This window comes from Pteropus vampyrus, unplaced genomic scaffold (genome assembly GCF_000151845.1).
Source record: "Pteropus vampyrus isolate Shadow unplaced genomic scaffold, Pvam_2.0 Scaffold220, whole genome shotgun sequence".
In the NCBI taxonomy this organism is placed as follows: domain Eukaryota; kingdom Metazoa; phylum Chordata; class Mammalia; order Chiroptera; family Pteropodidae; genus Pteropus; species Pteropus vampyrus.
In genome coordinates, this window is record NW_011889001.1 from 2,877,406 (window position 1) to 2,894,111 (window position 16,706).

Genomic DNA, 16,706 nt, shown 5'->3' on the forward strand with positions numbered 1-16,706 from the left:
GTACGGAGACATTTTAATGGGAAGAAGGAAGTTGTGTCCCACAAAGCAATGTCCCTGCAAAAATGAAGTTGGCATAAAGGGGCTGAGGGGTGAGGGAGGTAGGATAATTTGAAGCAGGAAGTAAACCTCCTAGGGAAGGTAGGGATCTCCTGCAGATGAGTGTAAGCCTGGTAGAGCAGCAGTGGGGGTAGCATGCACCAAGAGACCAGGCAGCCTGGTTTGATGATTTTTCTACTGTAATACCAGCAGTGTGGGATGAGAAGCAGTAATGAACGGTGGGAAGACGGTGAACAAAAGCACATCTGTCTACTAAGTGGAGTATCAGAGCAGGGCATCCAGATCAGGGAGAAAAGTATATAAGGGTGGAAAAGAGTCGGCAGATAGTGAGAAAGGGAGGAGTTTAAGGACTAGAAGTGACAATGAGGACAGAGAGTAGATGTTCATAAAGGTAAGGGTGAGATTGAGAAGTAGGTCAATATGTAAGTTTTCACAGTCACTTTGGAACCTGCAGATCACTCTATGAAAATTACCATTACTACCTTTCAGCTACAGTGTGGTTCCCTGTTCGTAATAGTTATTTTTCTCCCCATCACTGTTAATTTCAACTCTGTTTTTTCTCTTCCCGTTTGGCTCGAACATCCTGAGATTTTCCGCCCCCTCCTGTTCTGAGGTCAGCCTTCGAACTCCTTTCATTCTCGTCTCTGTCGGTGATCCTCAGCCTTGGCTGCACACTGGATTCTACCTGAGGAGCTTTTAAAAAAAGAAAATGCAGGTGCCTGGGCCCCATCACAGAGAATCTGATTTAATTGGCCTAGGATTTTTTTTTTTAAGCTCCTCAGGTGATATTCTCATGGGAGCAATGACTCCCATTAATTCATTACCCATGTTGAGAACTACCTGATAAGCAGGGGACTACTACTCTAACCAGGGCCATATTACAAGCATGACTCAACATAGAGACTCTGGAGTAAGATGCCTGGGTTCCAGTCTCACCTCTGTGATCCCAGGCAAGCTCTGTATTATCTAAACCCTCAGCTTCTTAATATTCTGTTGGGAATAACCATAATGATGCCTACAAAAGTGTTAAATTAGATAATGTAACATGCTTATTGGCACAACACCTGGCACATAGAAGTACTCAACAAGTATTGTTTTTGTTAATATTTGTGTTATGATTGCATTAACACTTTTTATATATGCTGTTTTCCCATGGAACCACACAAGTTAAACTTAATTTCTTCCACACACTATTTATGTTGTATCTATACATTGCTTAATTAAGGAAAATTATAGACTCTCTTGTTTTCAAATTTTTTTAAAAAGCTTCATAATCGTAGTGATTACGTGCCACAGAACTTGGTGCTACAGCAAAAAATGGCTGGGGTTACTTTTATAAATATTTAACTTAGTTTCAATTTGCTTAGTTAAAAAGTAGCCACAGTTTGGCTCTGTCTGGGGACCCACAGATTTCATTTCAAAAGTGCTGAGTGTGGGCCATAATTTTTCTGAATCTCACTCTGACAGCAACCTACCCAGTGGTAGTTCAGTTATGTCTTTTACTTCTCAAGACTGTTTATGCAGCACCTCTGCAATATTTGTGCCATGTAATTATTGTTTTAAATGTTTTTAAAAATAAATTTAAAAGCCATAATCTGTCCCTTATGACTGTCATTCAGCCTGGTGGGTCCTTAGTGGGTTAGCCCTACCTTTCTGATGCGATGCCTGCCCCCACCGCAAAATGATTGTTCCAGAGGTAAAAACTCATACTAAAAACATTAAGCTTTAATGGCGTTTAGCATACCTGCATTTACAGGCAGTGAAATTTGTCATCTTTGTGTTGTTATTTATGCAGCATTAACCTTTTTCTCCAGATCATTGAGACTGAAAATATGATGGACCGAATTGTGACTGGCTTGTCTGAGTCTAGTGTCAAGGTGCGGTTAGCTGCTGTCAGGTATGAGCTTTACGTGGTCTGAATAAAAATCCTTTGCTGTGTGTTTAACTTTTTTCCTTTCTGGACCTTCACCGAGTAAGCACAGATCCAGATGTAAGTCAAAAATATGCTCAGGTGAATTCAGTGTATAACATTTTTAAACAGAGAAGCTAGCCTGGAAAGCCCATGAAGTGTTCTTCTGAAGTAGTTGAATTAACATGTCTGTAGACATACTTGAAGTATATATTAGTAATTGTGAAATGCCAATCAATGTGTTTGAAAAGTAAAAGTTACAGCTTCTCGTGAAGCTAATTTTGATTATTCTTTGTAGATGTTTGCACAGTTTATCTAGATCTGTGCAGCAGCTTCGAACCAGTTTCCAGGATCATGCCGTGTGGAAACCTTTAATGAAGGTAAGTAAAGAAAAGGTCAGCAAGTTACACCCATTCCCACAGAGACTTTAGTGAGCTGAGGTAGCTGACAGCATTCCTGGGTCTAAGAGTAAGTGTGATTTTTGTGTAGAGCATTTTGAACAGTTATCTCCTCAAATTGCATATTCTAAGCATCTTTGGATCTGCAGGACATGTTTCGGAGGTCAGCATCTCATGCGTGACAGGGAAGTAAGTACATGCCTGGTTTTCTTTTATTAAATAAAATTTTAGTTGTTCATCTGATACATGTGTTTAGTAGTACACTTTAGACTTATATATAGAGTTGTCTTTGTAATTTTTAGTTATAAAAGGAAAGGAATCAGCCACTTACAGATATAACCTGTTCTTAGTCTTTTGGCTCTCCCTGGATATTTTTTTTTAAAACAACTGTTACCTCCTGCTTCTCTACTCCAACATAACTCCTTTGGTTTAAAGTCTTTCTTTGAGGGGGTAAAAAGTGGTTCAGGCTAATTAAATCTGAATTGAGACTTAGAGTAAGCATCAAGTTGCTGCTAATATTATTCCTGACATTTCAGAACCAAAGGTCAACTTGGCCTTTTTTGTTTACAGTTTTGGTTTTTTGTTTTGTTTTTTAATGCCTACTATGAAAACCGCCGGGCACAGTAAGGCTACCAAAATTTTTTACTATAGAGCTCTTGCCCTCAGCTTAAAGCTTCAGGTTACAGTAGAGGCATAAATGTAGAAATAGTCAAGGGAAGCTTTGGGCAGGATGAATATGGAGTAGGCTTTAAAAGCAAAAGGAAGGCAAGAGGATTTTCCGGAGAGAGGAACATCATGAACAGAAATACTTAGTGGTATGTGCAGGAGCCATAAGGATGCCTTCGTGATTCTAGTAGAGGGGTAGGATTTGAGCAGCAGGTGAAGAGTTGGACCAGTGCTCTTTTCAGTTAAGTGATTTTTCCATCGCCATTCTTCCTTGTCCTTAGATTGCACCTGTCTCATAGCAGCTTAATCTTAATATATTGATTCTGTCTATTCAAGATTTTTTTTAAGTTACCTGTTTCCACATATTTCCTCTGATTGTTCAGCTAAGTAATCCCTCTGTCATATGAAACAGAAATGGTGCAACATGTGGTTTCTAACTGATTCTACCTGGGAAAAGGTTTGGTGAGAAATCTAGAAAGATTTTGTGCCCTTGGTGTGTGTGGGTATAATTACTATCGAACTACTACTTTGTTGCACATTTATAGTATTAAAAGCTTGGAAGTAGATCAGTAATTTATTTCATTTATTTCAGTTTCTCTTTAAAGACTGCGTGTCTATTGATTTTTTTCCCTTTTGTTTTTCCTGTGTTTTTAACTGTTAGTTAGCAAACAACAGCCATTTGCTGTTAATTAAAATTTCTATTTGTTATTATTTTTTGTTATTATTTTGGTGAAATTCTGTTTGGTCAGTGTTAGATGTCAACTTCTGAATTTCACGTATGTTACAGTGCACTGAATAAATGCTTTTAAGAATTTCATAGAATCTCTTCTATTTTAGTTTATTTTGAATGCTATCTAATTTGAAAATAAAACTTGATAAAAGCATTTTCGTCTCTATAAAACTATAGAGATTTTTAAAAGTGAATCATATCAAGCAAAACAACTTTGTAAAGCCTTGGTAGGTGCTTACTTATTTCAACCAGTGATTCTACGTAGTATAATTTTGGGAAATGATTATTTCTCTTATTTTACAGACACTCATTGAGCACCCATTTTGTGCAGTGCCATTTGGTTAATACAGCCAGAATAAATTAGATCATAGAGATATAGGTTATTCCTTCAGAAGCTTAAATTCGTTAATACAAAAAGATTGGCATGACTACTCATATAATTTGAATAGCATGGACAGTAGTAATAAGTGTCCTAAGAGAGGTCACAAACAGTGGGAGTGATGCCCAGAGGATGATAGAATGACTTCTGACTGGAAGGTCCCCAAAGGGGCATCTGGAATGGGTGGCCTTAAAGCATGGGTAAAGAGGTGCACCAGAGATGTAGGAAGGGCATGGCGGGGCAAGGGAAGGGTGATCAGATCTGAGAGGGCCTCGTGGCAGACACAGAGATCAGCATGCATAATATATGAGATTTGATCTTCATCAACTAGCTAACAATTCACAGGAGAATTAAAACTCAGTATGTTAGGAGAACTGCTTCTATTTTGTAATTCTTGCTTATTCTTAACTTAGGAACTTCATATTTGATTTAGCTGAAGAAAGCAGATAATATGTTTAACTCTCTAATTTTTTTGCGATTCTCCATTTCCAATTTGCATAGCTAGAGTTCCTAGGACTCTTTTTTGTGATCACAAGCCTGATCCTGATGTGATCCCAAATGCAAAGGATTTATGTGAAGCGGTTATTGCATATAAGTGGTAGTGTTTATGAAGCCTTCTTAGAGTCTAGAAAGAACAAATGACTAACATTTGTCATCATGCTGTGTTTTCTTTTGAGTTCAGTAAGAGTCCATGGCATTTAGTGTACTATATATCTGCCATATGCCCGATACTGTGCATGATGACAACAATAATTACGGCAATAAATTACCTTTTAAAAAACTTTATAGTCATTACTATGTGCCAGTTACTATTCTGAAATCTTTTCATTTTTTTCTCACAGCAGTCCCTACAAAGCAGGTATTGTTATTATCCCCATTTTACAGCCAAGGAATACCTTCATAGTGGCTGAGCTGAAATTTGCACTCAGGCAGTCTGTGTTCTTAACTTTTATGCCATGCTGCTTCCCTTATTCACCGTATCATATTTATGCTAAATATTCCTGCCAGGGAAGTAATGTGTTCCTTAATTCTTCAGTTTGAAGGCTCAGAGGTTAAGAAGGCGTAAGGGCTCAAGCCAGGGCTGGGTGAGTCCAGTCTCGAGAACCAGTTTCCCACGTTACTCTGCCTGTGCAGTCGCTTGCTCTCTCCGTGCTCCTGGTCAAACAGATCCTTCTAGGGACACAGCAGAAAGTCTTGGGCCCTCGGGCAATTTTGTAGTTTCGTACTTGGCCCAATAAGATAAAGCAGAATAAGTTAACTTGCCTCAAAGCAGTCCCATGGTCTTCATACTTTAAATAGAGCACCCTCTCCCTGAGTTGTCTATCGCATTTTTCATGCAGCAACCCCATCCTGGCAGTGGGGCTGTAGCTTTCCCAGCAAGGTAGATGTGAGGGCCTTAGTCATAATTATAGCACTAGGTAAAGGCTGACACAATATCTGTGGATCATTCCTAACCATCCCTCCAATACAACAAATCAGGTTGAAAGATAAATTGTTTTTTTTTCCTTCATTTATTTTTATGATCTCATCTTCATATTTCCAAACCATTAATAGTATCCCTTTTTTAATTCCTTAGGTTTTACAAAATGCACCAGATGAAATCCTAGTAGTAGCATCTTCCATGCTTTGTAATCTTCTTCTTGAATTTTCTCCAAGCAAAGAGGTTAGTATTGATTTTCTCTTCCTAGACTTTGCCTGGTTCTACCAAGAGCTTATTCAAATAATTTTCACGATAGTTGACACTGAAATTTGAAGGTTGATTTTAAAAACTACTTCTGATTTGTTTGAAATTGTGGGGAAGGGGGCAGCAAAACAAATCATTTTTAAATATTGTTATCATAATTATCTGTTATCCTTTTTATTCTGCTTGGCATATTCAACATATTTAAAAGGGATTACAGTTTACAGTCACTCTAAACTGCCTGCAGCTGCAAATGTAAGAAATAATTACACAAATAATAGAATATTTTCAAACTATATTTACTAAAGCATAAATTAAGACTCAGTTTTATAAACCGGGATTATAAGTCATTTCAAGAAGGTAACAAGCCTATGGCCATGCTGCCACGAACACACCCGATCTCATCTGATCTCAGAAGCTAAGCAGGGTCAGGCCTGGTTAGTACTTGGATGGGAGACCACCTTGGAATACCAGGTGATGTAGGCGATAAAAAAAAAAAAAAAAAGGTAATAGCTGGCATCAGAAAATAATCTTTTTAATGTTTAGTGTTAATGGTAGTTGTTTTGGAAAGGATTAAATGTGGAGATCCTTTTCCTTTAATGCATTTTGTAAATTATTTAAGCATGTTTTATTTTTATAGAGAAAATTAAAATAAACTTTAATAAAGGAAGGAGGAAACCTTGTACAGTTTATCATGGTAAAATATCTCTGGTCCGCTCAATCATGAACTGAGGTTTAGACTATCCTTTATTATGCATTTAGTGGTCCCGTTTTTGTTGAATTTCTTTTCTGCATTGGAACACCTGCAGACTTCTTACTGGTATTTAGAAAGGCATTAGTATAGTAACAAGGTGGAGGTTCAGAGACAGTTGTTCAACAAACAGAAATCTTGGAACAAAAGGGATGAGACTCGTAGTTATTTTGAAGGAAGACAAAGGTAAGATAAAATGCCAGAGCTTCTACCTGTTCTTCTCTACTCTGGTGCTGGGGATCTTGATCTGATGACAGTCTGTCTGCAGTCAGTGCAACACCATTAATCATCCTACATAGTTGTTATGTTACCTGAGACCTACCTTCAAACTATTTAGGGTCTAGTTATGAAGTAGGGTAGATGAGCTCAGGCATAGGACCATTAATACAACTGGTTTATCATATTAAAAATAAACTGAACTATAGTTAGTAATACTATATTATATATTTGAATGTTGCTAAGTGTAGATCTTAAAAGCTCTCATCATAAGGGAGAAAAATTATAACCGTGTGAAGATGGATGTTAACTAGACTTACTGTGATCATTTTGTAATACATAACACATACTGAATAATGTTTTACACCTGTAACTCATAATTTATATATGTTATATTTCAATGAAAAATAAATAAATAAATAATAAATAAATTGGATCTTGAACTAGAAGGGAAGGAAATACTATAAGAGCATTATTGGGCCAGAATTGACAGAATTGGAATATGGACTATAGAACCAATAAAAATATTGTTTCAATGTTAACTTCTCTGAATTTGGTAACTGCTCTGTGGTTATCTAAGAGAATGTCCTTGTTCTTAGGAAATACACATTGAAATATTAAGGGCAAAGGGGCACGATGTGTGTACTCTTCTTTCAAATGGTTCAGGAAAGATAAATAATGTGGATATGGGTGTATAGAATGAGGGAGATAATGATAAAGCAAACATGGCAAAATGTTAAAAGTTGGTTAATTGGGGAAAATAGTATATGGAAGTTCCTCGTATTAATCTTGGTACTTTATAAGTTTGAACTTATTTCAAAATAAAAAGTAAAAAAAAATTACATACTGTACAAGTAGAGCAAGCAGTGTGTACCCTTCTTCAGAGATGTCATCTCGAAAGGCACTGCCCTATTTCTTGGATTTATAAGTCTGAATTACTTAAGACAGTTCTAGAAGCCACTTTATAGATGGACTTGTAGGCATTCATTGGTGATAATTAATCAGTCCTCTAAGGTTTGAATTTCTTTAGAAATTATCAAAATCCATTTTCAGCTGAGTATAAATTAAGTGGTCAGGCTAAAGCATACTCTTTTATGTGTAAAATGTGGTAAGACTATAATAGTACAAGACTGTTTTGCTTGTATGATTGAGAAGTAGTCTTGAAAGTAGTTCTAAAAGATGAATTCTTTAGCATGTTTGGAATAAGATTGACAGTTGGGAAGGAGGATACTTAGGTTATCTTAAATTCCATTCTAAATCAGACTATTCATTCATAGTCACAGCTTGTAAACAACACATGAGATACGTGATACACAAAGCAGGAGTGATGGAGTTTCAGAGGATGGTAAGAATCAGAATGTGGAGCTAGATAAGGGGATCATAAGGAGTATTTGCAAAACGTAGAGACTATTAGGATATCTCATGAGTCTTTCAGGACTATAAAGAAAAATGAAATGACAGGGATTATTTATGTTGTTGGATACAAGAGAGAATAATTGTCTTTGTCCTTCTTAATGTGATTGTTATGGCCACCTCACATCCTGCTTTGTGAAAGTTGCTGGGACTTAGGTAAGAGTTGGAAAGAAATCATAGGCAGAGTGCCAGGGTGTATATACATTTAGTTTACAAACCTGACTTAAAGCTGTGGGTTTTTTTTCCTTTTCCAATGATAGCCGATTTTAGAATCAGGAGCTGTGGAGCTACTTTGTGGATTAACCCAAAGTGAAAATCCTGCTTTACGAGTGAATGGAATTTGGGCTCTAATGGTATGTTCCACTCTTTTACATATGTCATCATTTACAAAGAGAACAGAGCTATTTTCAAAGTTAAAACTAAAGGATATGTTATTTGAAATGTCTGGAATTTTCTTTTTAAAAAATACTGCTATTTTAGCCCAGTATTCTAATGACCTAGGATCTAGAAGACTCCATATTCAGCTTTCAGATTCAAATATAAGCAAGTTGCTTGGCTACTGGGTGCCTCTGTTCTCCTATTTATTAAGAGAAGTGGACAGATGTCGAAACCTGACTTATCTAATTTTGGGAAAACAAAGTTTCCTTATCATGAACATATTGATATCTGTGTAGAGTAACCTACTTTACAGAGCACTTTCATGTCTGTTTTGCTCTTTATAAGAACTTTGTGAATTAAGCTAGGGAGTAGTCATACCTTACAGATGAGTAAACTAAGGCACAGAGTGATTAAATAACTTGCCCATGGTAGAATTGGTGCATAAATATTTAACAATTTCTTAACAGTTTCTAGTAAATAATTTATAATAATCTAAATTTTAAAACTTTATAACTATGAAGCCAGAAAACCATTTATACTTAAGATTAACTAAAATAAAATTCATTGAAATTGAAAATAGAGTAATCCTGCATGGATTTTTAAAAAAAATAATTATAGTAGTTACGACTTTAATTGCAGTATACCAGAAACTAAGCTAGGTGTTTTATACTTGTTACCTCTAATTCTACTTTAAGTTATACTGGTATAAATCCAGCTTACAATTGGGAAACTGGGATGCAGAGAGGGTAAATGAATTGTCCAAGGCCTCACAGCTAATTGTTGATGGAAATGGATTTGAACCTGTCCAAAGCCCAAACTCTTCTACCTATTCCAGGGTATATTTACTGTCATTCCACACAAACTTAGGGATAGATGGAATTACCTTCGTATAAAGCACTGAATCTAGTAGGTTCACAGTTGTTTTTCTTCTTAACTTTGCACCAGCTTTTAGCACTTCTCTTTCTCGAAGTGATTTCCCAGGACTTGATTTCTTTTTTACCTCACTTTCTGCCTAGCCTTCTTTTCAGTGACTTTCTCAGGCCATTCCCCAGATTCCAGTTCCCGGTTTACAATTCACTTTACACTTTAGTGTCAGGGACTTCATCCACTCTCGTGGTTTCAATCCCACTAATAGAAGAGGTCACTTCGAAATATATCCAGATAGAACTATCCCCTCTTCCCCGGTTCTGTCACTTAAACAGCTCATTTGAGGGCTCCCTAACATGTACAGTTTTAGTGTTGAGAATTGAACTTAACCATACCACTCTTCAAATACATATTAACTATCTTATTCTCATTATTCTCCATATTACCAGCTGCTATGCCCTCTATCCACAAAATATAAAACCTTGTGATCATCTTTGGCCTGGGGCTCTTGACATCCAGCCCAGTACTCTTTTTGCTCTTCCATGCCGCCTTGCATCATTAGGTAACTTGATCTTTCATATGTCTTAGCTCCTTAATGAAAAATAAGTTCCTGGAGGGCAATAACCAGATATTTTAATGTCTCTAGTTTACAGAGATTTTTTGTACCAAAAATTGATTTATGAGTTATTTGGAATTTGCCTTTTTTTTTCCTTCAGACATAGTTAAGCTGAGATAATCCATAATGTGTCCAGAAAGGAGAAAAACACCTGCTGACCATCTGGGGTTGCTACTGGGGTTGCTTAGAAACACCTCCTACCCCCTGGAGAGCTTCTTGAATGATATGGCCCAGCCATAACACCACCTAGTTTAGTACTGTGAACATAACAGGTGTTTCATACCAGTAAAGTTAGCAAAACCTATTCCTTATTTTTACCCATAACGAGTACTCTTAAGTCATTCTCGGAATGCATGGCACAGTATAGTTGTTAATAGTCATTTTGTCATTAAAGTACACAGAAGGCAACTTGGTAACCACATGGATATCCTCAAAAGTAATAGTGAATTTTATATTTATTTGAGAAATTTTAAGACAGTCAAATGCTTGTGTCAGGAAGTGGTCATATTTCTCATATAGGAGTGACAGTTATCTTTCTATTAACAAACAGAATTATAGGTGATTAACAGGAATTAGAAAAATAATGTAACTTATATTTAAGGATTTTCTGTAGATTCTGTTAGTACTTTGAAAATGATCAGAATTACTATTAAAATATAATTTAATAAAGCAAATGTAGACATGATTGTTGAAATTTCTTTAATCCTTTCAGAATATGGCATTTCAGGCTGAACAAAAAATAAAAGCAGATATTTTACGAAGCTTGAGTACTGAACAGCTATTCCGGTTATTATCAGATTCAGATTTGAATGTGCTGATGAAGACATTGGGACTTCTTAGAAATCTCCTCTCTACTCGGCCAGTAAGTAAAATCACCCAGGTTTCCCGACTAGCTACCCCTCATATGCATTGTAAAACACTGCCTTTCTTTTCTGTTCCTGGCAGCATCTGCCCACAAGTGTGATTTATTTAAGAATCGGGGGTTGATGTCTGCACTTGTCACTTTCACAGGTGTTCTGGGAGCTGCTTCACCTTATAGCCACCTGACCCTCCATTCCTGCATTGCCTGTTCTCTCTCCCTCTCCTTCCTCCGTGCTTGATAGGAGCCTGTCTTAATTTGTTGCTTTATTCTTACCTGGTTTGCTGGCCAGGGCAGCTTTTCTTTTCTCCCTAAATCACTTATCTCCGGGGCCTTTGCTTCTTTCGCCTTAGAGGATCCTTCACAATGTTATCTCTCTCTCTCTCTCTCTCTCTCTCTCTCACACACACACACACACACACACACACACACACACACACACACACTCTGTCTCTCTGTCTCTCTCTCTCTCTCTTTCTTTCTTTCCCCCCCGTCCCCCACATTTACTGGATTGACGTCAGAAGATGTGGGTATAGTTAGAGCAGGAGAGGCTGAGCCTTGCTTTGAGGTCCTTCTCATTGTTCTCTAATGTTCCCTGAGCAACACTGTCAGTGGCCTTCATGCAGGTGAAGAAACACATGTGATCTCTTCTCTGTGCTTCACTTGTTACTGTTTTTTTTTTTTTAATTCAATTTATTTAAGCCAAAAAATAAACAAACAAAAAACAGTTCATCCATTTCTCCCACCTTACCTCACCCCCAGCCCCCGCCCCTGGCAACCACCAAACTATCTATGAGCTTAATTTTTTTATTTATATAAAAATATCCTTTATATATTATTATTTATATTTTATATCACTTGTTTCTTGAGTCTTATTTGTACATCTGTGCTCCAAGATAGCAAGTATATCTATGCCATATTTTCCATGTCTCTGGCTTCCTTCACCTCCTTCACCCATTTTTATGTACTTTTATCTTTAATATCTTTGGGCTTGAGGATCCCAAGTGATTATATTCTATATTCTGTCTGGCCAAGCCTACGCTCTCCTCATCTTCAAGTCATCAAAAAAAATTTTTTTTGAGGGCAAGATGCAGCTTCAAAATATAATAAAGACTGTTCTTTGGCATCTGGTTCAGTATGCTGTGTTCACTTTGAAATAATTGTGTATTTAGAAGCTTTCTATTTTTTGTGGTTTTTCCTTTGTTCCCCAAATAATAATTGTGGATTTCTCATTGTTTTGCAGCATATAGATAAAATAATGAGTACTCATGGAAAGCAGATTATGCAAGCTGTCACTCTTATTCTGGAAGGGGAGCATAACATTGAGGTCAAAGAACAGGTATGTGTTCCCTGTTTTTGAGGAATATCTTCTGATTGCACCAAAAAAAGACTTTCCACCTCCCCTAACACTCTCTTCAAGAATTCTTCCTCCTAGAATAGGAAAAAACATGACCAGAGTTTAGTTTTGCTCTCTGTGTCATGTACTGTACACATTGTCCCTATCTCTACCAGGATAACCACCTTTGATCATTCCAGAGTGAATCCTTTCTCCAGGAGTTACCATTTCTAGCCCTTTCTATGGCCGTGCTCTGATCTCAAATTCATGCAGCTCCCTGATAAGGTAATCCCTTATGCTGGAGACAATTTTCGTTTCCTTATACTTAGGTATGGAAGAAACTTGCTCAAACTTGCTCAAGGTCACCAATGGAGAGCTGGACCCAGAGAGTCTAATTATAGACACATCCTCTATGTTCCTGAGTTAGTCATTCATCAGGTGTCAAGAGAATAGTGTGGGAAGTAAGAGTGGTAGGATTTACGAGCTGTGATTGAATTCGTGAGCAAAAAAAAGGTGATAGATTTGACAAAGTGGTTTTAAGACAGATATTTTAGGTAACTTCTCTTAAAATTCAATAATAAACAACCATGTTTTTTGATGAACAAAAATTTAACACAGCAAAAGTATAATCTCATAGGCATCACTGAAATTAGATTGAATGAGATTAGTAATTGGAACACAAAAATAAAGAAGACACATTGTTTAAAAGCATAAGAATGAGTTTTATCTATAAAGACAGTTTACCTGGATAGATTTCCACTAACTTGAAAAGTGAAGCAAAATGAGGCAAGATTGGGGTGCAGGCAAAAGAAAAGATGAACAAAAAGAATGTGTCTTGGCAGAACAGAGATGATACTCTTATAGATTTTGGTGATGGCCCAAAAGAGGCAGCTATGGGAGGCTTAAACTGTCTGGTTTTTAACTGGAAGTTCAGTTCTTCTCAATAGCATCTGATATATTTGATTTTCTTTTTTATTGAGGTATATCGACATACAATAAGCTGCACACATAAAGTATAGAATGTGATAAGGTGACATATGTATATATCTGTGAAATGATCACTGCACTCAGAATTGTGAACATATCTATCACTGCCCTTCGATCGGGAACAAAACATGTCCGTTCTTACCACCCTTAATCAGCATCATTCAGGAATTCTTACCAAGGACAGTAAGTCAGGAAAAAGAAATAAAAGGCATACTGACTGGAAATAAAGAAAATTACTCCCAGATGAAATGAATGTCTGTAGAAAATGCCATGGGCTCATCAAAAAAGCTAGAACTAATCAATGAGTTAAGCAGCATTACAAGATAGAAAGATCAATTGTATTTTTATATATTAGCAGTGAACAAGTGGAAATTGAAATTTATAAAACGGTACCATTTATAATAGCTCAGAAAAAATTAAATACTTATATAGAAATCACACAAAATAGGTGTAGGATCTATATTCTAGAAACTACAAAACACTAATACAAAGTGGTTTTAAGACAGATATTTTAGGTAACCCAAAAGCTAAATAAATGGAGAAATATACCATGTTAAAATGTCAGTTCTACCCAAGTTTATAGATTCAGTATAATTCCATTCAAAATCCTGGCCTGATTTTTGGTAAATATAAATATATTTGTAAATATCTGGAACCGCCGTTTATAGATTTCAAAATCTGTTGGAAAGGTGAAGAAACTAGAATAGCCAAAACAATTTTGAAAAAAGAAAAGAATGTTGGAGGATTCACAGTACCTGATTTTAACACTTACTATAAAAGCATAGCAGTCATTACAATGTGCTGTCAGCAAAAGGATAGCACATACAAATCAATAGAACAGAATAAAGAGTCCAGAAATAGACCCACACAAATATGGCCAGTTAACTGTTGACAGAGGTGAAAAGGCAATTTAATAGAGAAAGGGTGGTTTGTTCAACAAATGGGTCTGTAACAATTGCAAAAAAAATAATAGTAATGATAACTTTGAACTCTGTCTTGCACCTTAGACAAAAATTAACTCAAAATGAATCATAGGCCTAATGTACAAGGTAAAACTATAAACTTTTAAAAAGGAATGCAGGAGAAAATCTTTGCGATCTTAGATTAGGCAGAGTTCTTAGACATGACATTAAAAACATCATTCAATAAAAGTCAGTTGCACTTTATTAAAATTTAAAACTTATGCTCTGCGAAAGGTACTGTTAAGAGAATGAAATGACAAGCCATCTACTGGAAGGAAATATTTGCATATCAGATACTTGACAATGACTTGTGTCCAGAATATATAAAGAACTCTCAAAACTCAACAATAAGAAAACAACCAAATAAAAAACTGAGCAAAAGATATGAACAGACACTCCCCCTCCAGACCCCCCCCCCAAAAAAAATATATCACACAACTTAAGTGCTAGCAAGGATGCAGAGCATCTGGTGGGAATGCAAATGATACACTTTGGAAAATAGGCACTTTCTTATAAGGTTAAACATGTTCTTACTATACAACTCAGCAATCCCATCCCTAGGCATGTATCCATCAAAATGAAAACTAAGTTCATACAAAAACCTGTCTGGGAATGTTTGTAGCAACTTTACTTGTACTTAACAAAAACTAGAAACAAACCAAACATCCCTCAATTGGGGAGTGAATAAACAAACCATGGTATATCCATATAACATAGAATACCAGTCAGCAATAAAAGGGGACAAACTGTTGATACACCTAACAACATGGAGGAATTGCAGATGCATTATGCTACATGACAGAACCAGATTAAAAAGGCAACATACTATATAATTGCATTTATATTACAGTCTGGAAGAGTCAAAACAGTAGAACAGATCAAAGGTTTCCAGGGTTTGAAGATGGGAGAAGGATTTGACTATATAGAGCAATAGTTCAAGAAAATCCCATCGCTTGACTTTACTCTCTGCTGTTTGGTTTTGTCTTCATAAAGCCCGGTAGAGCCTAGTTGCGAGGGGCACTTGGACCTCTTAAAAGCAGTTGACTATCAGCTCCTTGTCAAACTAATTATTCCTGTTAATTCCATTTGTCATGCTCACATTTGTCCCCTCGTAGAATCTTTCCCACAAAAGCTAACAAAAGAGTGCATATCCATTATTATTAATTTTCTTAAGCATAGTGATTAGGTATTATAGCATGCAAGACAATGTCATTATTCTTAGTATATTCTAAAATACTTGATAATTTGCAACTTTATTTGAAATTGTTCAGGAAAATAGAAGTAAAGAAAAAATAAATTCTTCCACATACATACGCATACATGTGTGCGTACACCCATACTCTTTAGAACAAATTGGTACATTTATGGATGTCGAATCTAGGTGATAGTATGTGAATAGGTGTTCATTGTACTATTTATTCTTTTAACTTTTTTCAGAATTTAAGAACTTTTAATCATAAAAGTTAGGTAAGAAAATAGTCCAAACCTGTTTATCCCCTTGTGATTCCCTCAGTCCTGAGAAACTCAAAAGTGTTGTGCCTGCCAAGACTTCTGACAGGCTCACCATGTTCCACATCACTTTGAAATCTAACATCTTCCTCAGATCATCTCTCTCCCACTTCTGGGGTAAATCAAGGTCTTCTCATCATGATTTAAGTGCCCAGGAATAGTTATTCCCCCAGTGCTTGCTTAGGCCTTGGATTATAAATTGCATTTTCCATGTTTCTTGTATCCCAGAGGCAGCCTTTTTTGGTTCAAACTTCAGGACTCACTCCCTAATAATCTAGTTACTGTGGGGTGTTAATCTAGGAAAAACAAGACCACATATTACGGTTTGGGCTGTAGTAAGAAATAGTCTCCTCAATTAGCTATAACCTACAAGGTGAATTCGTTTAAGTCTAGCAAAGGGAAAAATTAAAGTTGTAGAAAATTATTTGAATTTAGATCCCATCCCCACCTCTCATCACTTTCTTTGACTTCCCGACTAACCGTGCTCCTGGACTCGGTGTCACTCTCTCCAAGAAGCCTTCCCAGACTCGCAGTATCAAGCAAGTGCACTTACTTCGTACTTTCTTGGGTCTCTGTTTTTACCTCAGTCACACCACAGTGAAATGGAGTTGTGTGATGGCTTCATAGTTAGGGCATTCGTCTTATTCCTGCCTCATTCTGATGCCCTGGGGAGTGCATGCACGTTATAGGTGCTCAGTAAAGTTCGTTGAATTGCTAAAGCTGGCATTGGCTTGGTGTCCCTACCACAGTGCTTTCACCTTTGCTTTCGTCCTTGCCTTCTGCTGGTAATGGCTATGAGAATGTAAGAGTTAACAAGAACAGTCTCTTCCTCTGCGTTTCTTCCTCTGGTACCGATGTGGTGATTGTCCTCAAGATGTGTGACCTGCCAGCTGGCACAGGCTCCCTCCAATCTCTACATTTAGCCTACCTGGACTAAGCTCCTTCACACATTTTGCTTCCCTTTCTGTTCCTCTAATAGGGTTCAAAAAGTC

General features: G+C 36.8%; 1 protein-coding gene and 1 pseudogene across 3 annotated transcripts in view; both read left to right on the forward strand.

The window, feature by feature from the left end:
• The window catches only part of ARMC8 (armadillo repeat containing 8), a 96,981-nt gene that overhangs the window by 65,003 nt on the left and 15,272 nt on the right, over positions 1 to 16,706 (forward strand). For all 3 annotated transcript variants that reach the window (XM_023538378.1, XM_011373216.2, XM_011373217.2), the window contains 6 exons: positions 1,872 to 1,954; positions 2,265 to 2,346; positions 5,716 to 5,802; positions 8,461 to 8,553; positions 10,774 to 10,923; positions 12,164 to 12,259. In XM_023538378.1, the coding sequence (XP_023394146.1) occupies positions 1,872 to 1,954; positions 2,265 to 2,346; positions 5,716 to 5,802; positions 8,461 to 8,553; positions 10,774 to 10,923; positions 12,164 to 12,259 (591 nt within the window). The remainder of the gene's footprint in view (positions 1 to 1,871; positions 1,955 to 2,264; positions 2,347 to 5,715; positions 5,803 to 8,460; positions 8,554 to 10,773; positions 10,924 to 12,163; positions 12,260 to 16,706) is intronic.
• On the forward strand, positions 6,188 to 6,306 carry LOC111747407 (annotated as a pseudogene).